Source organism: Cyclopterus lumpus, chromosome 3 (genome assembly GCF_009769545.1).
Source record: "Cyclopterus lumpus isolate fCycLum1 chromosome 3, fCycLum1.pri, whole genome shotgun sequence".
Lineage (NCBI taxonomy): Eukaryota > Metazoa > Chordata > Actinopteri > Perciformes > Cyclopteridae > Cyclopterus > Cyclopterus lumpus.
Window position 1 is genome coordinate 15,459,172 of NC_046968.1, and position 26,174 is coordinate 15,485,345.

Below are 26,174 nucleotides of genomic sequence, written 5' to 3' on the forward strand. Positions count from 1 at the left end.
AAAGCGTATGCCAAGGTGCTGGAGAGGAGGCTCCGACCGCTTGTCGAACCTCGGATTCAAGACGAACAGTGCGGATTCCGTCCCGGTCGTGGAACAGTGGACCAGCTCTTTACCCTCGCAAGATTGCTGGAGGGGTCCTGGGAGTTTGCCCAACCAGTTTACATGTGCTTTGTAGACCTGGCGAAGGCTTTCGACCGGGTCCCTCAGGGTTTTTTGTGGGGGGTGCTGCAAGAGTATGGGGTGCCGGACCCGTTGGCACGGGCCATCCGGTCTCTGTACGCCTGCAGTAGGAGCTGTGTTCGTCTCCTCGGTAGTAAGTCAGACACGTTCCCGGTGGGTGTTGGCCTCCGCCAGGGCTGCCCTTTATCACCGGTCCTGTTCGTGACCTTCATGGACAGGATATCTAGGCGCAGCCAGGAGGCGGAGAGGATCCGGTTCGGGAGTCTCGGGATCGCCTCTCTGCTGTTTGCGGATGATGTGGTCCTGTTTGCCTCCTCGGACCGTGATTTCCAGCATTCACTGGGGCGTTTTGCAGCCGAGTGCGAAGCGGCAGGGATGAGAGTTAGCACCTCCAAATCTGAGGCCATGGTGCTCTGCCGGAAACCGGCGGATTGCTCCCTCCAGGTGGGGGCAAACTGCCTACCCCAAGCGAAGGAGTTCAAGTATCTCGGGGTCTTGTTCACGAGTGAGGGTAAGGTGGAGCGGGAGATCGACAGGCGGATCGGTGCGGCTGCAGCAGTAAAACAGGCGCTGTACCGGTCCGTCTTGGTGAAGAGGGAGCTGAGCCGGAAGGCAAAGCTCTCCATTTATTGGTCGGTCTACGTTCCAGCCCTCACCTATGGTCACGAACTCTGGGTCGTGACCGAAAGAACGAGATCTCGGATACAAGCGGCCGAAATGAGCTTCCTCCGTAGGGTGGCCGGGCTCAGCCTTAGAGATAGGGTAAGGAGCTCGGACATCAGGGGGGAGCTTGGAGTCGAGTCGCTGCTCCTTCGTGTCGAAAGGAGTCAGCTGAGGTGGTTCGGGCATCTAGTCAGGATGCCTCCTGGACGCCTCCCATTAGAGGTTTTCCGGGCACGTCCAACTGGTAGGAGGCCCCGGGGAAGACCGAGGACACGCTGGAGGGATTATATCTCCCGGCTGGCCTTGGAACGCCTCGGGATCCCCCAGAATGAGCTGGAAAGTGTTGCGGGTGAGAGGGAAGCCTGGGTCGGCCTGCTGAACCTGCTGCCATCGCGACCCGACCCCGGATAAGCGGGTGATAATGGATGGATGGAGTTTCAGTAATAAATCACATTTCAGGAACTAGCTTTCAAGAACGTAAAAGTTATCCTTATTTGGTAACTTCAGTTCAGATCGAACTGATTGATACTTTTAAAAAGAGGATTAATTTATTATCTTTCAAACATTGATATTGATACCTGTGGTGGCACTTCAAAGATGAATTCAAAGAGTGAGCTTGTCCTTTTAGAGTTTTGAGTCTTATTGTAATAAATACGGTTCACATTTGCAAATACAGGTCTCCCAGTTGGCTGGCAAGAGAGAGAGAGAGAGAGAGAGAGATAGGGAGAAATACTGAATGCAATTCAGATTAGGATATGTATACATATTTTCAGTCTTGGCAGGTGTCCTTAAATACAAATGTTGTCTGTAGATTCATGACTTCATGTCCAGCCAGTGTCTCTTTCTGCTTCTGTCTGTTGGGATTAAATAGTTGATTTATGTGTGTATTTTTATTTTGTGCCACTTAATACTTCATTCCATTTTAGAGAAAACTATTGTACTTATTTGGCAGATATAGTTATTTAATTAATATTGTCCTCAACCTGTATGATTATCCCACAGACTGAATACAACATACACACAGCTTACATATTATCATCAGTGATAATAACCATTTTACAATAGTACTTAATCTATGTCAGTATGGTGGATGAGGTACTGAAACGTGAAAGAAAAGTACAATATTTCCCTTATGTAGTGGTGTATAATGTTAAAGTTACATAAAAACTATACAAGTAGCTGAACTATTTAAATAACTGTTATTAGTTACATTACAGCACTGCTTGTTGCTGATAGTATGCTACTTAATGAATGAATTACATTGATACACAACTTTTACTTCAGTGAACGACCTGAATACTGCTTCCACCTCTCGTTCATTCAGTGGGAGATTGATGACGCGGTCGGCTGAGCCTATCGGCCGTGTTGTTCTGGGGTTTCCTCAGACTGGAGCGGTGCAGGAAGAAGGTAACAAGAGGAGGAGGAGAAAGGACGAAACGCAGCAGCAGGAGGAGGAGGAAGAGGAGGAGGAAGAAGAAAAGAAGGACGATGGATCCAGTGATTGACGACGGTGTCTCATCTAGCCACTAGGTCAGGTTCACAGCAGCTACCAGCGTAAACACGCAGAGGGCATAATAGAGGCAGTAGAAACTAAACACCAAGAGTCTACTGTTGGCCGCGACACTATCGTCTCCTTCTCCTTACTGTCGCTCTCTGGGAGGAGGAAGGGCGAGGATATTATGGCTGCACTTTCCCCACAGATCCGAGGACTTCAGATAGATGAGGTAAACTAACGCTCGTGTCTCCAAACCAGCCGTTAACGACCGTCGGTGTGACCACGTCGTTAGCCAGCGGGCTAACTAGTTAACGCGCACTCCCGCGTGAGCTAACCAAACACTACCAATTAACGAACGATAGCGGGCTAACTGTTAACTAACACTCAGTGTGTGAGGAGTTCTGTGTGAGCTACAATGTGGGGCTCGTCGATTGTACTGATCAGCTGTACTTCTCGGCTCATGCTACACACATTAGAGCTCGAGCTATTCACTTTTCCATCCAGGAAACACAACGGGCTCCTCGGCTGTTAACGCCTCTGTGTCGGCCAACGGCTGTCTCCCGTCCTCAACACACACACACACACTAACACACGCACGCACACTAAACTGACATCGACCAAACTCTGAATTAACTCGCTCAAGAATATTACGTTGGCAGAGCCTTCTCTCCAGGTAACAACGTTAGGGCCCGATAGTTGTTTGCTTTTTGTCAGTGGGATTGATTGCGAAACAATGTGATGATTCACCAACTTCACAGTAAAGGCATAAACGAGAGTTATGATGGGAAATGTGCAACAGTGCCAAGTATTGTCCGGATGTTACGTCATCCCGTAAACACTGATTGCGTTGGGGAAATGAACACATGACAAGCATTCATACTGGAAATGCTATTGTTCATTTACATAAGGTGTGTGTGTGTGTCAGTCAACACAAGACAATATTCAGTATTCTGGACTTGCATTAACTATGTACAGAATATGACCAGGCACCATTATTTTATTCTAGTTTTTCATTTCAGTTTCTAGTTAGGATTGTAATTGTTTATGTTTGCTATGTGACCTTGTGCTGTTTGAGTTATGATTCATGTGTGACGCAAGACTCCATATCTGTCTTTATGTCATTAACATATACACAAACTCATTAGTATTAATTTTTTATTTTATTTTCAGGAAGAGTCCAGACTCCTAAAAGTGAAAGTCGTTGCTGGAATTGGGCTGGCCAAAAAAGACATACTCGGAGCCAGGTAAGATGGTTAACGCTTACTTCTTCTGTATAACTTATGATGAGGGCTGCAACTAACTTTTGGTTTAATTATCTTTCTGTGCATGTGTAGTGGCCATCTCCTCGTCAGTTTGCCTCATTATCTTCAGTAAAGCTGGACAGTCAGAACTTACATCCTCTAAACCATTGTGTGTAGAATGACAGGAAGGGGACAACATTTTCCACAACAAACATTACACGCAATTTAGTCCGCCATTCTCTCCAAAATTCTATCGACACCCAAATAATGGTGCTATATTTTGTGTGTCTTGGTTCAGAAGGATTTCTTTTTTTCTTTGCAGTTTTGACAACAGACATTTGCTGTAAAAAAGAAGAGAAATCCTCAATTTAAGAAATGTTTACTTCCCCATAACCTATAAATGCAATCTGACATTGACACAACACAACTGGATTGTGGATTGTATGCCTTTTTATTTCTACTGTATGTTATCAATTATTCATGTCACAACCAACATGTCTGTATTAGCATCACTCTAATTTCCTAACACTCACTTAATTTATCATCAATGACAATGCTGCAGGCCTAAAGTGACAAAGATTGGGTCATTTTTTAATGTGGCTTTAATGCACGCCCAGTACCTCAAACCATCATTAAACAACAATCAGAGTCAACTTTGCTTCAAGCATTGAGTAGATGGAACCATTATGTTAATGCATCTCAGGTCTGAATGCAGCACCTGATGGGATCATTTAAGGATGTTAAGGGATTAACCTCCCTCAGAAATAAAGTAGAGATCCATGACAGAAGAACAACACTAACCACTAATTCATAAGAGAAAAAGAACAGGAAGTAGATCATAATCATTTCAGTCTTTATAGATCGATGTCTACACCAGACATGAATCTAATGTGCATGTCTTTGTCTTGCAGTGATCCATACGCAAGACTGTCCCTCTATGACCCTATCAATGGAGAAATCACAAGTCTTCAGACTAAAACATTAAAAAAGGTGAGCTAGTGAACATCTACATTTGCGTTTAAACTTTTTTTTATTTTTGTGGATTTACATTTATTTTGATTTTATTTCCCTTCCCGTCACATGTGACATGAAGACACTGGACCCGAAATGGAATGAAGAATTCTTTTTCAAAGTGAGTGAAACTTAAAATAGCTAAAAATTAAAAAATGCATCTGTTTATCTCATGTTGTGTGAATATCTAGACTCACATTTTGTGAGATTTTATAAAAGGACTTTGGATAGATTTAATCTATACTTAATTATATGTTACCATAAAATTGGCTTTTTGTTGAACTCAGTACGTGTGCGCTTTGATTGTATAGTCTATATTATGTTTCAGGTTGATCCCCGGAAGCATCGTCTGCTCTTGGAGGTGTTTGATGAGAACCGCCTGGTAAGTTATTTGCTAGAATTTTGATATACTCAACATATTGCGTTGTGGATTCCAAGTGTGGAAAGATTGGTTCAAGGGCTGCAACTAATGATCATTTTCATTATCAATTAATCTGCTGATTATGTTCTTGATTAATAGTTTGGTCTATAACATTTCTTTAAATTGTTGGTCTTGTCAGACCAAAAGTGTAAAACACAAAGATATTCAGACTTCCTATTCCAGAAAAAAGAAAGTAGAACATGAGAATATTTTTAGATTTCTCCTTGGAAAAATTAAGATTTTGAACAATCAATTAACAAAATAGTTACCAATTAAACTTTTTCTTGATTGACAAATTGTTGCAGCTCTGTTTCTGACTCTAAAAGGGGGATAACCTGTTCTCCTCTGTCAGTTTGTTATAATTGTGGGGCAAAGTGTTTTCATTACTATATTATTCTTAAAGGCCCGAGACAGGCTCTTACATTGAAAGGGCTACTGGCTCTGTAATGACCAGAGAGTATTGAAAAACAATTTTAAGAGCCACTTTACTATAGAGGGACACAATTTAATTGATAGTTGTAACACACTCCGCCTCACAAATGTTTTAAAAGAGCTCTAAAACAATTAGTCAGAAAGAAAAAATGCACATCACCTAACATGTGTCGACCATAAAGTGAACAATGAATGCCAGACAAGGCAATGTGTCCTATTTCTAAGGATACAGGTATCCTCCAGTCAGTGCAAGGTTAACTTTGGTTTGTTTGCCTGATACAGCCACCCTTATTTTGCCACAACATGTGAGTTATTGTTGGACAACTGTGATCCCTTATTATTCAGAGCTGATAATACGGGCAAATCTGGCTACCTTAAGGGTAACTAAGGCCTGTCGGTGAGAGGTGTGGCTGGTGATTGAAAGAGTCGTATATCAGGTCAAGGGCTGAATATCATGTAGATTGTGGAGATATTATGTGTAGTGATACATAGCTATATATATATATATATATATGTGTGTGTGTGTGTGTGTCTGGTTCTTATGTGTAGCAGCAGCTACAATGAAGACTGCAGTGAATGTAGATCAGTGTTTTCTCATACGCAGTTATGGCACAGCAATGTTAAAGCTTTTGGGAATGGCAGTTTGTAGCATGTCCTCAGTCGAACTGCTGACCCAGTTTCACGCTGGTCTGATGCACACCAGGTACTAAGACACCTGAGCAGCCAGACCACAGTGAACACCGTTGCTATCTGAGACTTGCTGCTCACTGTGCTCTCTGTATGTAAACACAGTGAGTCAGTTATTGGGGGTATTGTCAACTGAGAAAACCACAATTTACTCATTTAGAACAGTTTTATCAGAGCTTTTCTCAAAGAATACCGTATGAGCAAAGTAATACATTCTGTAGTTAGTGCAGCCAAACCTACATTTATACTCCACATAGTTTTTATTAATTGATATTTGCATAGCCACATATTGTATAAAGCCATATATAATAATTTTTTGGAAAGTTGGGAGCTACTTGTTACTTGTTTTATTTAACTACAGTAGCTTGATATTAACATTTCCCCCACTGTAATTAATTTTTAAGCTCTGTTCTGGAGCAAAAATAAGTTCTAAACGTATAATGTTGATGTGTTTAGTGGTTAAAAATACTAGTTTATTTTTGTTTTTGTAATCTATCTTGCAGTTTTCTTAATGAGTTGCAGCTCGAATGAGTTTGCCCCTATCTTTACCCTGTTATTCCCCACTGCTTCAACAACCTGTCCAAACTGGTAAAGTCTGCTCAGTGAGCAAGAAGCAGCACATTAGAATGTCAGAAGAAGATGTCAAGGGCTGAATACCATGTAGATTGTGGATATATTATCTGTAGTGATACATAATATCTCCACTACATGCATAGCAATATATATCGCTATATATCACTATTGTGTCAGCCATTTATAATAATTTGTTCCTTGAAACCTACGATGTACAACATGTAACTTCTAATTTGTTCTGCACAGAACTAACAATGCTGTGCTATAAAATGGAAATCATATTACTTTTGTCCCACTCTTTTCTTCTATTGTGCTTTGTTTCATTATGTTTGTAAACATTTATTCTTATTGGTCACAAAGTTAAAACATACAGTCCACACATGCACATATATTCCACACAAACTTAGTGTCTGCTTCACAAATTCAGTTATTATTTAGTTTTATAGTTTGGCTGAATGTTTCGAGGACTTGGCATAAAATCAAACACACCTGGGTGTGACTGACTCAAATCTGCCTTGTCATGATCCAGGTAGATTTAGTGAAAATCTGAAGGGTGTGTCCGCACTGTGAACATGTTTTTATGCATGTGTATGTCACTGCTGCTCTGACACGCAGAGGAACAAGCAGGAAATCCAGGAAACTTGAGCGTGTTGAGAAATGTTTTGTTTTGCTGTTCAATGTATTAGTATTGTTCTTCAATAGACGCTGATCATGTTTGTGATCCACAATTTGATCTTTCACTTACTGCCATTATTATTATTCCACTTTGGCTGCTTGTTGAGCAGGTTACACTGAGAAAGTGAGTGAAGGCAACTCCAGGCGATAATTTAACGACAGTGTTGTCATTCCTGGAGACACTCAGACACTCACAGAGAAAAACATATCCAGAATCAGACGCATGCTAATCTAAATAAGCTAGATACAAAATACTTTCTACGGTTTCCTTTCTGCTATCACAAGCTGGCATGGAGATGTTTGTGTAGCAGACCTGGTCTCACTTCCAGAGACTGCCTGAATAGAGGGTATGCACATGACCGTATGCAGAAGTTGCCATGGTGACCCCCCTTGAATGAATGGCCATCATGAATTCACATGGAAAACACTGATCAAATGGTAAGGAGCTGTTGTGCAACTGTACAAATTGATTCAGCAAGAAGTTTTTACCGAAGGCTGAAGAGAATAGAAGCACACTTTCCAAACCGAACACACTGTCATCTAAAAGAAAAAGTACACATAAAATGCTCCCAACCTATTCTGATGTTGAGATTTGTCTACAGACAACCAATATATCCACTGAAGTGTGATTTTGATCAGGCTATAGGAAGGACAGCAGAGTAATTAATATAGTAAAGAGACACAAACTCCAAGTGAAAGTAAAGAGTAAAATACAGTTAGCCCAGTAGTAATTCAGTTCACTTCATGATCAACTTTTCTACGATGGTTCAGTGGTAGTGAGGGGGCTGCCAATGTGATGCTAGCAACTCGTTAGCTAAACTCATTACGGCTGCTGATTGACAGCCATCCTGTCTCCTGTGTCCCGCCACTACTGTAACCACACCATACTGACGGGTGTAATGGCATAATAGGGCTTATCTTTCAATGTTTCTTTTGGGCACATTATTTTGATGGTGCTGCTTTCAATGTGTAAATCTCATTAGCTTTATTATTGGCCTATTACACACCATACTGTATGACATAAATATAAATCGTGTTGTGTCATATGACCTACGCACCACCATAAATTCAATCTGTTTTTGGCCACATGAGTGATTGATAGCCAATCACAAGGTTTCCTGGTAGTTTGTCATGTTGGTTAAAATAAATAGACAGCTGCAGCAGTGAAGTGTCCTCTGATGAATCATGTCTTTATCCTGGCTGTCTCTTACTAATACAGTTTATACTGAAACTGGTTTGGATTCACACTAATGCCCTGAAATAGGCCAGCCTGACGCACAATAGACTGCCATTAATAAATCGGACTGTCAACATCCATGCAGAGGAAATCAGATGAGCGTTGACTCTGTTACACGAGGTGTCATATAACCGGTGTCATGTCACTGTCAAAGCTCGTTCTCATCTTCTTGGGTTTTCCGTAGGCAGGCGGATAATATGTCACAGCTTACTTTATCACTGTTGTAACATTCTCTGTTTCTTTGCAAACCAAAAACTATTTCTGCACTATTTTGTTCCTTTACTTGTACTTTTTCAGTTTCCACTTGCTGTCCTGCACATTTTCACAGGCTATGGTGGTTTTATTTTGTGCTATGCAACCCGCTCCTCAGTTTGTTACAGAATTATGTTGAAAGTCATTTCCTTTTGATTTCCTGTAATTCAATAGTAGTGAGTAAAAATATTGTTGGGGGCACAGAGAAGTAGAAACATTAGACGCATACCCGCAGCAGGAAGTAAAGTCTTGAGAGAGTGGCCTGAGGCAGATGTAACAGTTTACCAAAGCTTCAGTCAAAGATGCAACATAGAGGGGCCAGCATGCCGTTGTTTTCTCCAAAGGAGTGAACGGGAGTGAGGCGTCTGGAACAGACTCACTCGCCTCATACTATCTCACTCTTGTAAGATATTAATCTAGCTGGAACTCGGGAGGTGCCGTGAACTAGCAGCTAAGCTAAGGTTATAAAGCATGTCAACAGTGGAGGCTCTGTCTTTTAAGTTTTATTGTAATTTTGTTTTCCGTATAGGCTTTAAACTCCTTAAAGGGGCTAACGTCTGGGATTGCTCTTGTTTCAAAGGTCGTATGTTTGGATCATGTCTCCAAACAGAACCACTGACCCCCTCTGACTAAAAGCTGAGATCAGCCTGGAGAGGAATGTAGGTTGTCACCAGAGCTATTTTGGCAATGTACAGCCGCTAATGATTGTGATCACAGAGCAGAGCTCGGAGCAGTTGCTTTGCTTTCCTTTTTTCCTTCCAGCAAGTTTGATCATGCAGCTCTCACCAGCGCTGCAGGGATTAGAGAGTTAACCGAATGGCACGTCGGCTGCGCTTACAATTTGCGTCAAGGAGAAGCAACACAGACCCTCTGTCAGAAAGCCTCAGCAGCCATGGTGAGGAGAGTGGAGTCAGTGTGTCAGCTCGTAGCCCCACAGAGAGTCTGGCGCACAGCTCTGTCCACTTTAAGGTGACTCCACTGTCACCAGACTATGCTAATTTACAGCGGTACTCTTCAGTATTCATACCCAGGGTTAACACTGGAGGATTTAATAAGAAGAGCATTCTACAGATCTTGCTGCAGCCCTGTGGAAAGCTTAGTGGAGAGCTAGATGGCAGTATAGAGGATGGAGACCCAGGAGCCAGTGAAGGAGGAGCAGGCAGTGTCTCTGACAGAGGCTTGTGCAGCAGCAGCATGGCCAGCGATGCCGGGTACTGTAGCAGCAACAGCATCTTTGAGCCAGAGGCTTCAGAAAAGCACAGGACCACCCAGGAGAGGAGTCTACTCCGCTGCAAGTCAAAGGTCCCTTTGAGACGGTGCTCCTCCTTGGTTATATTTCCAAAGAGCCCCTGCAACACCCCACCTGCTTCTCCAGTCAGTCCAATGGCTTTATCTGCTCTCCCACCAGTAAGGGGGTCTCATCAGTCATCTCTACAGACGTCTGCCAGTGAATTGTCACAAGATGATGAGGAAGTGAATTGCAAAGAGTCCATTACCACAGCAGTAAGCGGCCATCGTCTCCCTAAAGGAAGCTGTTCAGCTGAGTTAAGGGACACCAAACACATGGTGCAATTTAAAATTCCTTTACAGGAAGAACCAAAAGGCAAAATGGAGGACAGGAGTAAAATAAGGGGACTGCCGTTAACTTTAGACAGATCGAATCGTCACTCCAGCAGCGTGCTGCTGCACTTTGCTCACCAGAGACCAATAATGTCCTGCAAGGGAGCTACAACCACGGCTACAGTTGATGTGGATAATCCTGAGGCTCCTAACCCAATCGCACACCCCGATGGTGAACACAACCCTCGAAAAAAACTGTACCGTAGTACTTCTGCCTGTTTGCTCTCCTCAACTAAACCAACAGAGAAAAAGGTCTGTTCATCAGGAAAAGGACAGGAAGGGTCTGAGGAAAACAATTGTCATCGAGCCATACAAAGGAGCTTTTCCCTGGAGGTGCCATACGCTAACACTGGAATTTCATGTTACGTTTCAAATCCCAAACTCAGTAGTCCTCACTCTCCACATGTGCACATTCATTTGTCTCCTTGCTGCCCAGCTAAGTTGCCTAGCTCTTTTACTGATGTAAACACAAGCCACGAAGGGATTAACATGCAAAAGAGTCCGGTTCAAAACACCAAGGTGAGTGTTAAGTTTCTTCATTGAAACTAGCTGATGCTCGTTACGTCCACGTTATTACAAAAGGCCCTATGGTGTAGCACTGTGGAGTCACCTTTAATGTTGTTTAACTGGTTCAAGCAGATTCCAGCCTGCTTTGGTTTGACAGCTCAGGTGACGCCTCTCGAACTTCTTCTTCAAATTAAAGCTGGAATATCATAAATACTTCCCGTAACAAATAAAATGGTTAATTTTGTGCTTATAGTTGCTGATGGAAAGTTAAACCTTTAAAAAATAACTTCTGACACTAAATAAATTTCAGGATTTAAATGCTGTGATGGTGGTCCTCTCCTTCAACACTACCACCATTAATATCCTTAAAACTCGGTTTACTGAGTGAGCCATTAGGCTCACCACAAGCTAGAGCGACATTCAGTAACTGAGAAGATCACTACAGCTCAAGTCATGCAATTAAGAAGCCCAATGTGGACAAACATTCAGAGGTATTCGGTTACATTACAGGAAATCCATTTTCATATCGGTTTCCAAAAATGCGGGAATGAGAAAAAAAGTCTTGTGAGTCTGTGTCCATTTGTTGGCGAGTATGAAGACATTCAACTTTAGAATAGCTCTCCATTTGTACTATTCTGTAATCGACTTTAAGCATTTACCCGGGCTAATTTTAGTGGTGGGAAAAGCAGTGCCCCTTGCTGATATAAATAAAGTGCTTCTGAAATATTCCCCTTGACTCCAGATAGTCTGGTGGTCTGTAGCACTGCCCAGTCCCGTGGATTCAAATTTAACAGCATGATACTAGAGCAGCGCACAGTCATGCCAGCTGTGTGTGTGTGTGTGTGTGTGGTGGGGAGGGAGCGTTCCCTTCCCTATGGGTCCTCCAGTGTTTGTGATGTATCAGGTGTCAGCCCCCCTCCTTCATTTAGCAGGTTGTCAAGTAAGAAGGTGTACTCCTTACCTAATTACGGCCATTTCATTTTAAAGACCTAAATTTGCTTTTGTGAATCTAGTTTTTATTATCTTAATTTAAATGCCTGTGAAATACCAGCATCAAGTGTATTATTTTCACTTAAACTTTGATGTCCAAAGTCCTTGGTGAATATTTAGTCACATGGCACATCACACGTCTCCCTGTTAAGTCTGCATCAAATACTACACATCTTTTGTTTACATTCTGACTGTCTGCTCGCAACTGAGCAACAACAATGTGCTTCAGAATCAATAAGTTTATCTTAACTCAAATATTGGGGAAGTAAAAAAAACTAAAATATATGTTGTTAAGTTAATTTTCTTTTTTTACTGCAGCAGATACAATTGCCTACAATCAGTCCAACAGCAATGTTTAATATACTACAAACAATCAAATGGTAAAATATACAGTTATTACAAATCTAAATAATGCTAAATCTAAATCTCCCCTTCCCCTAGACTCAACAGTGGCAGAGACAAACGACTGTGGCGGGTTTGAGATATTTATTTTCAAAAGGAAAGATAAATCTGTTTTAAATATATAGTTGTAGCAGGATGTGGTGTTTTTTTATATCCCACAATGGAATTTGTTATGGAAACTTCAGGTCTTCTTTTCTTATCTACAGTGCCCTCATAACCGTTAATGAACAACCAGTAGTGACCACATAACAAGGAAGAGGAAAAACGTGACTCGTAACAAAGAACCAAAATGTAGGATGAACGACACACATTTAACTTAAAATGTCTGAGGTATCAAGTCGAAGATGAGCTACATGTCATTACGGACCGTCCAGATTTGTTTTCTCAGCTAGTTTTGTGCAGCTGCAACGGTGTTTGTGGTGGGTTGCGGTTGGTTGCATTCAAGCTGGAACTCTTTCAGATTCCTTCACAAGTGATAACATGTGGTTTAAAAAAGTCACTTGTCCGTAATGAAAAGACCCTGGCAATAACCAGCTTAACTCTTGGACATTAAAAACTGGAATATAGCATCAGACAAGAAAAATATGACCCCTTTCTTCCTTTTTATTGTTAAAACATTGTTTGGGTTATACACTCTCGATCAGCATAACAAATGAGCAGTGCAGGCCATCAGACTTGGTGCTGCTGCCTCCTGCTGTGACAGCAAACGCTTTCAGGTGTGGAAAACGAGGGCTTCCTCATTTCTCAGCGTGGACTTAACTTTGTCGAGATAATCAAGCCGAGTCTCTGCAGCTCTGGCAGACTCATGAGTGGTTTTGCCAAAATAGAACTTGTTTCAAACCTATTTTATGAAATTTGTTTCTCAGATGTGGACACAAGTTCCTGATCAGGGTGGCTTATCATCAGACACTGCTCCAATAACATTAGCTGGGTCGCTCTTCAGAAGTTTAGGTTTCACATGCTGCTGTCCACCTGTTAAAAGCAGTTTGTCGTAGCCCAGCTGAGATGGGTATCACTGAGCTTGCTCCACAGATGCATTTATCTATGGCTATCTTTTTATCTTGGGTAGTCTTGTCATGTGTCCAAAGCAAACGCTTCCTCTTTGTTAAGCTTGGCCTCAATCCACTCTACATCCACTAACTTTCCAAGGAAAGATACGGTTTCACTTGTTTGTTACTGATATAGAAATGACCTCCTTGGCTTGTGAAGCCAGCAGGGACAGCCATCGCTATTAGCCTGAATTGTTTATGCATCGCTGTTTATGGCATACTTAGTTTTAATTTGACCGGGGGATCAGTTGTCCAATTAGGCTGTAATTGTTTGTATATTGTTAAGTTTATCGTCATCTGAGCAGGCTGTTCCAAGCTCTGAAGGGCAGATTGTATTGATAAACATTGTTGTTAACATTTCTAAGCGGTACATAAGTAATGAGTGACATTACATGGCCTTAAAATGTATTTTCAAAGTGAGAGTTTAGATGAAGATAGATCGGTCGTATCAGTGATGACCGCTGATGTGAATGTGACACCTGAAATGTTGTCCTGCCTAGATGTTGTACTTGATTTATTGACTTGAATAAGGTTATGAGAAACATTGCCATAATTCAAGATTATAACAGTTAGAGACAAGACACTGAAGTTTAGAAATGTCCTTCAACTTTATGTGAAGTCCAATGCCTCAGGCAGTCGACACAAGGCTTTTTCAATTATTTACAGTTAAAGGGAGGAAAACAGTGAATCGCAATGCTTTAAATTAACTACTGTGTATTCTGTAGACACGCATACATTCATGTAAATCTCCAGTACACTGACTGTCTGTAAACGATACCAAAGGAAACACAAATTAAACTTTTTTTGAATGCCCTGTGGACCATATATAACCAACATTGTCCCTCTTTAATAAACATCCGTATTTTAGAAGAGCGCCCTGTCAGGGAAACACTGTGCAAAGCTCTTCTCAAAATGCACCATTAAAAACCATTCACATGAAACCCAGAATGGGTCAGGAAAAAAATATATCAATAACAAATCATTCCAAGACCATCAGTGAAAATTGCTCACCAAACTAGTTGCCTGAATCTTTTAACCTCGGCTTCTCTTGGCTCCACTATTAGACATGCAAGGACAGGACGAAGGAGGCCTCCATCTATATCTGTTCACGTAAACACTCTATACTGCTGTTGGACCGTTTGACTTGACGCGGGTGATAATTTAGTCACAAAGCTGGCTCCCTCAGTGCAGCGTGTGTTTGCCTTTGAGACTGTAAAGGCAGCAATGAAGGCATTCAGTGAATGTGTGAAGTGTTCAGAGAAAAGAAAAGTGTATCTAACAAATGCTACATTATTTTGGTCCCAGTCTCTCTGGAAATAACAGTTAGCCATTCATTGTGGACTGATAAACACATTCCTATGTAGGCTACATAATTAATATATATAGAAATGGATAAAGTAGTAAGAGAGCGCACTGTTCTGATTTAATCTTATGTGTGTGTGGGGGGGGGGGGGGGGGGGGGTTTGGCTTGTAATAGATGTAGCAGACAAAGAAAAAGTCTGATGGTGATAAAATACCACCAAAATAAAATTCACTATCAGATGCACAGCATCTTCCTTTGTGTTTCTCATTACTCCACGGTGGGCTGATTAACAGAGCGTGCCTTTGAATGTAGAAGGAGATAATATTGTCATGATCCTCTTTCTCTTCCCCTTCCCCCCCCCCCCCCTCCTGTCAGACACGTGATGACTTTCTGGGACAGGTGGACGTCCCCTTAAATCAGATACCGGTAAGTCTTTGGATGCAGGGAATCCTTGTTCTCTGTATATTGATATCTGTGACTTAAAGTAAGTTGGGATTGATTTAGTTTTTAACTGTAGCTCTGGACCTCATGTCTCCATGTCACCCTGGGAGTATATACACGCCCACCCTTATTCTAGTGTCTGTTCCACATCGCTGTCTATCATTTTGGAAACACAGTCTGTCATGTTTATTTTATGTTCCTGCTTTTGTTTCATTATAAATACAACACACACAAATAAGCCCGCATGGTCCACTGCCACCATCATCAGTATCTTTAAATATACAGTACTGTGTTCTGATACACTGCCATGCAGGAGATTTATTCACGTGTCTTTTTAAAATGTTTTGAGAAGTAAAGATTTCTTTTTATTGTATTTTTTTTTTTTTTTCTCAGACAGAAAATCCTAATACAGAAAGGCCATACACATTCAAGGATTTTCTGCTTCACCCACGAAGGTTGGCATGATTTCATTGCTTTTTGATCCTTTGTCTTCTCCTGTTTTACATTCCATTTCACGTATGTTAATTTGTAGGTGAAATGGTAGACCACAGTTCATACTTAATTTTTTTGTCATGACAATATTAATTTCTTCATTGTTACATTTTTTTATTAATCTGTTGGTTACGCAGCCACAAGTCCAGAGTCAAAGGTCACCTGCGTCTCAAAATGACGTACCTGCCAAAAAACCCCGGCTCAGAAGAGGAAACGGCAGAACAGGCTGAAAACATAGATGTAAGTTTTGCTCGTGATTGTTCAGTAACAAGATATCTCCCGTGATCCCACAGATCTTCTTGTGTTTGCTTTGCCTACGCAGGGATTCTTCTTCCGTGTTTATAATACATCACCTGCAGCCTCAAGTTAACATTTTAGAGCATCAACCCAAATAGATTGAGAGTTTTAGTTCACGGTCTTTCTTACCCAAAAACAAGTTGAAGGTGGCCTCAATTCTGATTGTTGTTTTCCTTTTCGCTCCAATCAATTACTGCAGGTGAAATGATTGTGTATTATTGAGCATGATTGCGCATTGAAATCATTACGTCTGGACATTGAATATCTCCACAAGTCTCGATTCAACTTAAAAGCTAAATACTATGTAGAAAAACTTATAATTAATGCTTATTAAACTGCAACCTCTGATTCTTTGAATGGAAAAACGTCACATTGAATATAATACAGCTTTGCTTGATTTCACCATAAACCACAATTTAAACAATCAAAGAAAGGTCAGAGCACTATTAATGAGTTTTAAGAGCTTCTCCATATGTAATGTAAGTCTTGTCTTAACATAAAGTCCATTAGTGCCTATTTGTCCCACTGTGTGTCCTTGGCCTTTGTAAAATGTGCTGATGATGTATTTACTTAATCTAACTCAAAGCTCCAGTCTTCATCCTAGCCAGGGGATGTTCTTGTAGTTTGCAAGTCTTTTTTGGTGCGTGCACTTAAATAGCTAGCATTAGGATACTGTCGCCCTCCTGCTTGTGCGGCCTTTTAACACTTTCTGTTCATGTCGAGCAGCCTGGATGGGAGTTTCTGGAGTCTCAGGACATGTCAGGTCCCAGACAAAGCCAGCTGCTGCCTGCTCTGCCCCCTGGCTGGGAGGAGCGGCAGGACAACCTGGGAAGAACCTTCTTTGTCAATCATGAGAGCAGAACCACACAGTGGACACGACCCACAACCCAGTAAGACTGCTCCCCCCCCTCCACAGCAAAGTTACATCATTTTCTTTGTTGGTGCAGTGCTGATTGTGTGTCTGTGTCCACGTGTCCATCCTAAACAGGGAAGGTGATGTGAACGTGCAAAGAAGACCGGACAATAATATGGATGCGGAGCAAGCTTTTACTACACGCAGAAGACAGATCTCAGACCCAGATGAGAACCCTGCACGAGAGTCTCCTGAGGTAATTGCACTGGTGGTTGTAGCCGTGTGGTTCTGGCTTGTCCTCTGAGGGCTTTGGCTTAAACACACTTTCTAAACAATTTGACTTTTAGGTTTACAATACAACAGTCTTGATGAATCTCATCTGTCTCATCTTCTAGAGCTGGGAGATCATTACGGAGGACGAGTCCACCTTGTTCCACAGCAATAACCAGCTCGCATCACCTCCACCACATGGGCCTGCAGAGTTCCAGCCGTTCCACGACGACCTGAGAAACACTCACTTTTCTGGGGTCACAGCTGGCGCGCTGCGCGCCTCCCACATGGTGAGTCATTTTCTGTGCCCCATACGGTTCTGCTTACCAGAAAGTCAGAGGAATAGAGGCTCGCAAAGAGATTGACTTTGACATGCTTCTTCCTCTGTCCTGCAGAGTCATGCTAGTAATTCAAGTCATTCCAGTCGCAGAGGAAGTGCCCCAACTTCAACGGGAGAAGAACATCCTGTTAACCCTGTGGTGAGTATTTCACTCCCTTATGAAATCACTTTTTCCTACTTTTTACTAAACTCTTACATCAGAATGTTGCTGTTTGTGTGGACAGATGGCAGCGTTCAAGATTCACAGCTGTTTTCTTTAACCTACCAGTTCCTGTGCTATGGAAGTTAGGAAATAGTTTTAGTGAGTTTATGCATTTCATTGTTGGTATTGGGTTTCTCAATGAGCTTGAGGTTTTCAGTATTGATAACTTTTTATGTCATTCAATAGCATATTCCAACCTCAGCGGTGCTGCCTTCAGGATGGGAGGAGAAGCGAGACAGTAAAGGAAGACGCTACTTTGTCAACCACAACAGTCGATGTACTTCATGGACACGACCCCTCATTCAGGTACAAAGTGTTTTATTTTATTCTTATTGATACTGAAACAGGGCAAAAGTATGTAAACTGGCACTCAATTAGCAATTTTTCAAGCACATTTCTCCATACCTTGTTGGACAGAAAACCACAGAGGCACCAGCAGTAGCGGCACCAGCACCACCAGCACCACCACCACCAGCAGCAGCAGCAGCAGCAGCAGCAGCAGCAGCAGCACAGAGTGGTGCAGGTGTACCCCAGAGCCAGACTCCACCCTTACCACCCATGTCCCACGGGGACTCTCCCTCTCAGCACACCCAAAGCACAGAGGCCACACATGATTCTGGCTCCCTGCCGGCTGGTTGGGAGGTTCGCAGTGCTCCCAGTGGAAGACCCTTTTTCATTAACCACAATACTAAGACGACTACCTGGGTGAGAAAGCAGCAGACTTTAGATTTGCTTTTACTTTCAATTTTAAGTAGTGACTATGAATAAATACAAATACGCTACAAAGTCAGCTTTTGTGTTTTTATGGTTCTTAGTCTGCAGTATACCCAATGCCGTTTCTTGTGTAAGTATTTCCTCTTTGACTGAAACCCACCCTGTTTGTTTTCATCTGAACAGGAAGATCCCAGGCATCCCAAAATTCCTGTTCACATGAGGAAGAGACCCTCACTCGACCCATCTGATCTCGGCCCTCTGCCGGTAAACAGTTACAGAATATGAACACTTCAATTGAAAGACATTTATCAGCGTTGGGCTTTAAATCTCAGGCAAAAATCATATATGAAACCTTAATTGCTCTGTGTTGTAATGAATAATCAGAGCAGATTATACTGTCTATTTCATTTAATGGTCTAAAGCAAACATATTTAGACTGTAAAATGTTCTTCCTTCCTAGCCTGGCTGGGAAGAGAGGATCCACACCGATGGGAGGATATTCTACATAGACCACAGTGCGTATGATTACGTTTAATACTAAGGTTCCAGCTTGGACTAAACAATGTGTAGGTTTCCATGTGTAATGAATGGCCTCTAATGTATTTTATTTCACAGACACCAAGAACACACAATGGGATGATCCCAGACTGCAGAACTCAGCTATAACCGGACCAGTGAGTATAGATTCTATTTGACAGATTATTCTTCAGTAATATGATATTGGCACACAATACATTTTTTAAATTTATTTATAGTTTGCTGTGTCCTTGACTAAAGTGTAAGTCATACGGTTAAGGTGGGGTTGTCACTGAAGGCTATCCTTTGTTGGTTCTAGGCAGTGCCTTATTCCAGAGATTATAAACAGAAGTATGACTACTTCCGGAAGAAGCTGAAGAAGCCGGTGAGTGTCCTCAAAGAGCAACTGTAACTGTTGCTCCTTTACGACTACGTCCACCTTGCAAAAACTTGATCCTAATAAGGACTCGTGTTGCTTTTAACCTCTGATATCAGTTTGTCACTTTCACAAATGCTGTATTTATTCAACCTGGAGATATTCATAAACTCTTTTCTTAATGAACGCAATACATTTCTGCGTAGGCGGACATCCCAAACCGCTTTGAGCTGAAGCTGAGGCGAAATGCGGTGCTGGAGGACTCATACCGACGCATCCTGTCAGTGAAGCGGGCAGACCTGCTGAAAGCAAGGCTGTGGGTGGAGTTTGAAGGAGAAAAAGGACTGGACTATGGCGGTGTGGCCAGGGAGTGGTTCTTCCTCATGTCCAAGGAGATGTTCAACCCGTACTACGGACTGTTTGAGTATTCTGCCACGTGAGTCCACACACTGCCTCTGTTTATGTTTCCTCTAATGTTCTTCGACATAATTAAGTCGTGTTTAGACAAGGCCGTCTTGTATTGCTGCACAGCCATTCAACTGTAGAGGTTTAGATGTGCTGGTGCTCTGACTTATATGAAGAAACAGTAAATAAAGGACATTCAGGACAGCTGTTCTGCCTCTAGGTCTGGAAAGTCCAGGGAAATATGAGAAAATACCATCTTAGAGACAAGCACATAATATATGTGTATGATATTTCTGGAAGGATACTTTTATGTTGGCACAGTGTCACAGGCCACAATAAGATTCAAATAGCTCATCTTCCTTTACTGTCCTACAATATGTGGTCTGGAAAACTTTAATTGTGGAATGGAAAGCCGTTAGTGGTATTTACATAACTTGTGATGAGCATCAATGAAATTAAAAACGTCAAGCGTCAAGTCAAGGTCCCCATACAATCACAGGATTATATTTCTTATAATGGCAGCAACAAGCTATCTGCCAGAAACCAAGACAGCTGATTTTGGAACATATTTGTTCCTGTTCATATTTTGTGATTTGCCTTGCAGAGACAACTACACACTGCAGATTAACCCAAATTCAGGTTTATGTAACGAGGACCACCTGTCCTACTTCAAGTTCATCGGTCGCGTGGCGGGCATGGCCGTGTATCATGGCAAACTGCTGGATGGTGAGTGCCACCTGGATAAATGTTGGCTTAGGGCATAGAGGAGGTCAAAGGGGTTAGAGCAAATGGAGATTTTATAGATCCTGACATCTTTATTTGTGTCCTTTTTTTAAAGCTTTTTTCATTCGGCCTTTCTACAAGATGATGCTGCAGAAGCCGATCACTCTCCAGGACATGGAGTCTGTTGTGAGTGTCACATGTTTCCACTGCCAATAATTAGGTGGATCAGGTAATCTGGAAGATATTTATGTTGCGTGTTGTCTTTTCAGGACAATGAATATTTCAACTCCTTGAAGTGGATTTTGGAGAACGACCCGACAGACTTGGATTTGAGGTTCACCATCGATGAAGAGCTGTTTGGACAGGTGTGTTCAAACATGTCGTCCTTGCATCAACAACTTTTGATTTGTGATAAGTGGTTAATTGTGTAATTTGCATTATAAATGTAATTCTTCTTGTTCAGACCCACCAGCATGAACTGAAGCCAGGCGGTTCAGAGATTGTCATCACTAATGACACCAAGAAGGAATACATCCAGTAAGAAAGAGAGAGAAAAAAACACTTATCATTATCTTCAAAGTGTTGAAATGAGGTTTTGATGCTAATTGGCTGTGTTGTGTTTGACAGTCTGGTGATGCAGTGGAGGTTTGTGAACAGGATACAGAAGCAGATGACTGCCTTCAAAGAGGTGACAACTTATTTGATGCATTCTTTTCGTAACATGGTAGACACCATTATATAATATAAAGTAAGACTAAAGTCCTATTTTTGTGTTTAGGGATTCTTTGAGTTGATACCACAAGATGTGATCAAGATCTTTGATGAGAATGAGCTCGAGGTAAGTTTTCAGTGTGTCTGATGTGCGGAAATGACCATTCAGGTTAATTGTAGATTAATTCCAGACTATTAATAATAAATAATAATGATGTGTCCACCTCCACAGCTGCTCATGTGTGGTCTTGGAGATGTAGATGTGAATGACTGGAGAGAGAACACCAAGTACAAGAACAGCTACTGCTCCAACCACGCGGTTATCCAGTGGTTTTGGAAAGTAAGACGACTTTCCATGCCTGAAGCCATCAAGCTGAGCTGTGGACCTTTTCAGAGTTTATTGTCCTTCCAAGAAGACCTTTGTATTTGTTATTCATTTGTATATCTGTTTGTGTTGTTTAGACGGTGCTGTTGATGGATGCAGAAAAAAGAATCAGGCTCTTGCAGTTTGTGACGGGAACTTCAAGGGTCCCAATGAATGGCTTTGCTGAACTCTACGGTGCGATAACACTTTTCAAGTAGTTTCTTGCTCAGTCTAGATAATTCACTCCTGTAGTGTATTATGATATGAAATCATGTCACATGTCTCATCACATGTTTCCCTCGATACTGTGTGTGTATATAACGCATCAATTCACAGGTGGCTTTTTATTGTAAATGAATTCCAGTTGAAATCGGGTTGTATGTGTTTGTCTAATGTTTGATGGGTTTGTTTTCCAGGGTCTAACGGACCACAGCTGTTCACCATCGAGCAGTGGGGAACACGTGAAAAACTCCCCCGAGCCCACACATGGTGAGCACTTCACTCACATTATTCCGTTAATATTTTCCCACATTTAAAAAGGCTGATGCAGATTTTTGCCAAAAATCTAATTGCTTGCTTACATTATGTTGTGCTCTCCTTGCTACTGATTTGTTGTTCATGTTTAGCAGTGAGTTTTGTAGTGAGAGATTTCAGTTAGGCTCCGAGGAACAGTCATATTATCATGTGACTGTAATGTGTGTTGGATGATCAGAGCCCACTAAGTCTCTTAATGGTAATAATATGGGCATGCAAGATTAAAAATATATATATGTGTTTATGGGCTTCGACGCGCCACAAGGATGTCCAGCCATAATACGGCATACAGGGTTGTCCTTGACCAAAGAAGTTATGAGTCGACGAACATGCGATTTTGCCGACACGTCGATTAGTTAATTTAATCGACAGATCTGTAAAACTGAGTTGCTCCATAAAGAATCACTTGCATTGTTTCTGTTAACCAGAGTTGTGCTCACACATTGATCATACCTTGGAAATTCAGCATGAAAAAGCATAAAAATTACTGATGTCTAAGACTAAAATAACCGACTAGTGTACTGGGAGGGGGCTGCCCCATGGCATCACTACTTATCAGCCCTTTCTGTATCTGTGCTTACACTGAAGTTTTGTGTGGCCATGATATAGAATGATAATGATAACAAGAGGACTGCTACAAGATACTATTTAATGGAGCATATAGTGGGTTGAAGCCCTCTAGTGGCTGGATACAGTCATAGCTCTCCCTCTGCTCTTTGAGAAATACACCCAGTCATTGGGCTCAGAAAGACGCCTCACTATTTATTAGGAGAGAACTTTTTTTCATGTCAAAGTGCATTTTCTAGTAAGTCACATAGAATGCAATCGTTTATGTTTTATGACATTTGCGTGGATATGATTGTTCCCTTGTTTTCCTCACTGTCTTTACTTTCACCTTGTAAAGCTTCAATCGACTGGACCTGCCTCCTTATGAGTCCTTTGAGGAGCTGAGGGAGAAACTTCACATCGCCATTGAGAATGCACAAGGCTTTGACGGGGTGGATTAAAGCCTGCGTGACATTACTGCATGATGTGGTGAAGACATGTAATGATGAGAAAAACAAGCTGTGCAAGAGATTCATGTCTTAACCTGCCAGCTGTGTGACAGATGAAGGACAGTCACACAACCTTCACGTTGGTCCTCTGTTGAGCCACATGTGAAGAGAGGACATTACATCAGGAGGGACGGGGTTATTTAATCACTCTACACGTTTTAAAGTTTACAAAGCAAAAATGCAAAGCTGTATACTGTATAACAAAAACATCTAACCTTAAAAAAAGTTTCATTTTGGCTGAATTGCCTCAGAAAGAGTTATGCTCGGATTCTCACGTCAGGTACTTGTGAGATTTTGTCTTTACGTTGTTTTTGGTGACAAAATAATTTAGGCTGTAACTAAATCCCTTAACTTGTTGTTGGAGGCAACATTGTGTCAAATGTTTTTCAACAGAAAAACTTGAATAATCAATTTGCAATTCAACCTAAATTAAACATGTTTAATACATTTATACATTTTTCATTCCATCACACTAATCACAAACATGCACCTCAAAAGCATTGACCGCGGAGCATGTGCACGTTGGAGACAAGTTTGAGTGACGACACTTAAGGAAAGTGGATCATTTCATTATTATAGTAGCGATGTACCAATACCAGTAAAAGGCTAAATTAATTATACTGTTGTTTGTAACTGACTACATGCAGTGTTAGATTGTGCTGAATTATTAGGCATAATTGTACATATTGAGATGAGCTAATTGAATATCATAAAAAAGAATCTTCTGTTATTACAGAAATAAACTGTAGATATAAATTTGACTTTACCTTCTCCAAAATTATAAAACATTTATTGTTTACATTGTTCATTCAAAATTGTGAAATTGGCAAATAACGGTTATTGGTGCACCTCTACATTAATACATATTTGTCTTTCAACACTAACTGTTTGTGTATCAGAGAATTAAACAAACGTATTTACGCATAATATCCAGACAGACTTACCTTTTATCACACACTTTGCATAGAAATTCAGTTATGTTGCCTTTTGTCAATTTTGTTTGTTTTCCTCTACTCATCATGTTTGTCTAATTGGAGCACGGTGCTCTATTTTTAAGAGTACAACTTTAAAAATGGTTGGTTGTCAAAATATGTACAAATTATTGTCTGTTTTCAAAATGAGTAATCACTTGTTAATACCTTTGTAGGAAAGCAACTGTTCTTTAGCAGTAGTTTTAACATTTTCTGAATGGCAAAACGTGTTTACACGACCTGCCATGTTTACAGGTCATTGATAAAAGAAGATATCGTGGGCTGGTTCTTGTCTCTGACAACAATTTTATACTTTATGCTTTTATACAGTCAAGCACTTTGTTGATATCGATGAGTCTTACTTCTAAACTGTCTGAATCTTTGCCAATCTGTCACCTGCAGACTGCTTGAATCGCTCTTTAAGAAAATGATCCTATGCTTCAAGTGCACGTCTTTAAATGTTTACATGTGAACATTGCTGAAAATAAGCACATTCTCTTCTTTCACTTATATTTAAAGTTAAATACAGAGGCCTTCGTTTGTAATGTATTGTAGAATTTGATTGTTAATGTTTAATCTCTAAATGGAAGTACTGTTATATAGCTATTGTCTACTGAAGAATATTGAATAGATCAACACTTAAGTTCTGAAATATCAGATTTGTATTATTATTATTATGGAAATTAATTAAAAACACCTATAAGTGCATTACAACAACAACAACATACATACATATACAAGAGTTAAAAGGGTTGAATCAACGGTAGCTGTCGAATCCCCATTTGATGGCATATAGCACCAAATTCAATACAAATATATTTGAAAAATAAAGAAATATAAAAACAGCTATCCAGTGTCTTCATGTCTAACTTTCCCACTAATATGCATTTGTTTTATTTGTTCTTACTGCAGTTCTTCATCACTGATTCGAAGCACGTCTGATAACTGTATGCCATTAAATTCATTCACTTAACTTTTAAAGATTTTACACAGTTCTTAGTAACACTTTCCTTTAACATACAACAACTGAATTAATGTATTATAACACATTGTAATGTAGTTTTAAGCATCTTTACACATGTATTTGTCAACCGCTGTAACTCCTCCTGTGGGTACCTAGAAGTGGAAGCTACAGTAAACACCAGTAATATAACTGTCTAGATTTGAGTTATAATGGCTGACTAAGACTGTACATTATTAAACACAAAGTTAATATACCCCTTACAAATGTGAAATAAGATGTTATAGTGTTAACTAGTTGTCTGTACTTCTACACAACTACCACAAGGAGAACATGATTTGCAGACCATTTAACACCAGTACAAGACATTGAGAGCAGAATTCCCCTTGGAGTTGTCTCACAATCTTTCTATTATGTGTATTAATAAGAGTGAGACTATGTCGAGGTACAAAACATGTGATTCTGTAATCGGTGTGAAGTCCCATGGAAAAAGGAACACCGGGCTGGTGACCTGCAAAGAGAGGTGATGAAGCAGCTGTGAAGTTGGATTGTCTGAGTATTATGTGGGAGAATCAGTGGAAGGACAATAGTAGTCCAGCTTTGTAGTATTGAAGTTGAACGTCTTACATAAACATGTTTATCTCAAGTCTATATGACATAATGCACAGTCATTTATGAGTGTATGAAGAGTTTCGAGGACTCATCTTGAAGCTGCCATTTGCTGTTTGTCAAATCAAAATCGCCCATTGTAGTGTTTGTCTCCCCAATTTTCAAAACTGGGCTTTTGTTCATTTAAAAAATTAATGATTCAGTTCAAGTGTTTTTCGATTTGATTTAAGGAATAGGATTTTACATTTTATTTTTGAGAATTGACCCTAACCCTTCCATTATTTCAGAGTATCCTGTAAGTTCCTAAACTCAGTCATGAGATGTGTTGTTTCTCTTTTGGGTGGCAAATATTTGGAACCAGATGCTTGTGGTTTGAACAGATGTGCAGTACGTTTTTGTAGTACTGAACTCTTCCAGTTGGGGGAAGTAAAACACAATGTATTCTTTGTGAAAGGCATCACCCAACTTTTAAACTTACATCTGTCGACCAGAATTGGTTTGTTAGCAGGAAGGCATTGACTCAATTCTGCTTGTTTATGTCCAAAGGTCGTCTCACATTTTGGGATTCATTTTAAACTACATTTCAGTACTGTGAGGACAGC

General features: G+C 40.9%; 2 protein-coding genes across 2 annotated transcripts; both read left to right on the plus strand.

Annotated features, from left to right (window-relative positions):
- Positions 1-2,203: 2,203 nt before the first annotated feature.
- On the plus strand, positions 2,204-24,847 carry nedd4a (NEDD4 E3 ubiquitin protein ligase a). The gene is made up of 29 exons (XM_034557534.1): positions 2,204-2,567; positions 3,509-3,582; positions 4,491-4,569; positions 4,673-4,711; positions 4,919-4,972; positions 15,114-15,164; positions 15,573-15,634; positions 15,809-15,911; positions 16,695-16,858; positions 16,957-17,077; positions 17,217-17,381; positions 17,487-17,570; positions 17,820-17,939; positions 18,051-18,338; positions 18,531-18,611; positions 18,808-18,862; positions 18,963-19,021; positions 19,183-19,248; positions 19,446-19,675; positions 20,249-20,370; positions 20,483-20,553; positions 20,637-20,732; positions 20,831-20,904; positions 20,995-21,055; positions 21,146-21,205; positions 21,311-21,418; positions 21,541-21,637; positions 21,859-21,931; positions 22,881-24,847. Exons 1-29 carry the CDS (start codon positions 2,523-2,525, stop codon positions 22,981-22,983), a joined length of 2,805 nt encoding a protein of 934 aa, XP_034413425.1. The 5' UTR covers positions 2,204-2,522; the 3' UTR covers positions 22,984-24,847.
- Positions 4,981-14,838, plus strand: LOC117747985 (E3 ubiquitin-protein ligase NEDD4-like). Its single transcript, XM_034557547.1, has 2 exons — positions 4,981-9,526; positions 9,630-14,838. The coding sequence occupies exon 2, from the start codon at positions 9,684-9,686 to the stop codon at positions 11,028-11,030; it is 1,347 nt and encodes a 448-aa protein (XP_034413438.1). The 5' UTR covers positions 4,981-9,526; positions 9,630-9,683; the 3' UTR covers positions 11,031-14,838.
- Positions 24,848-26,174: the final 1,327 nt, after the last annotated feature.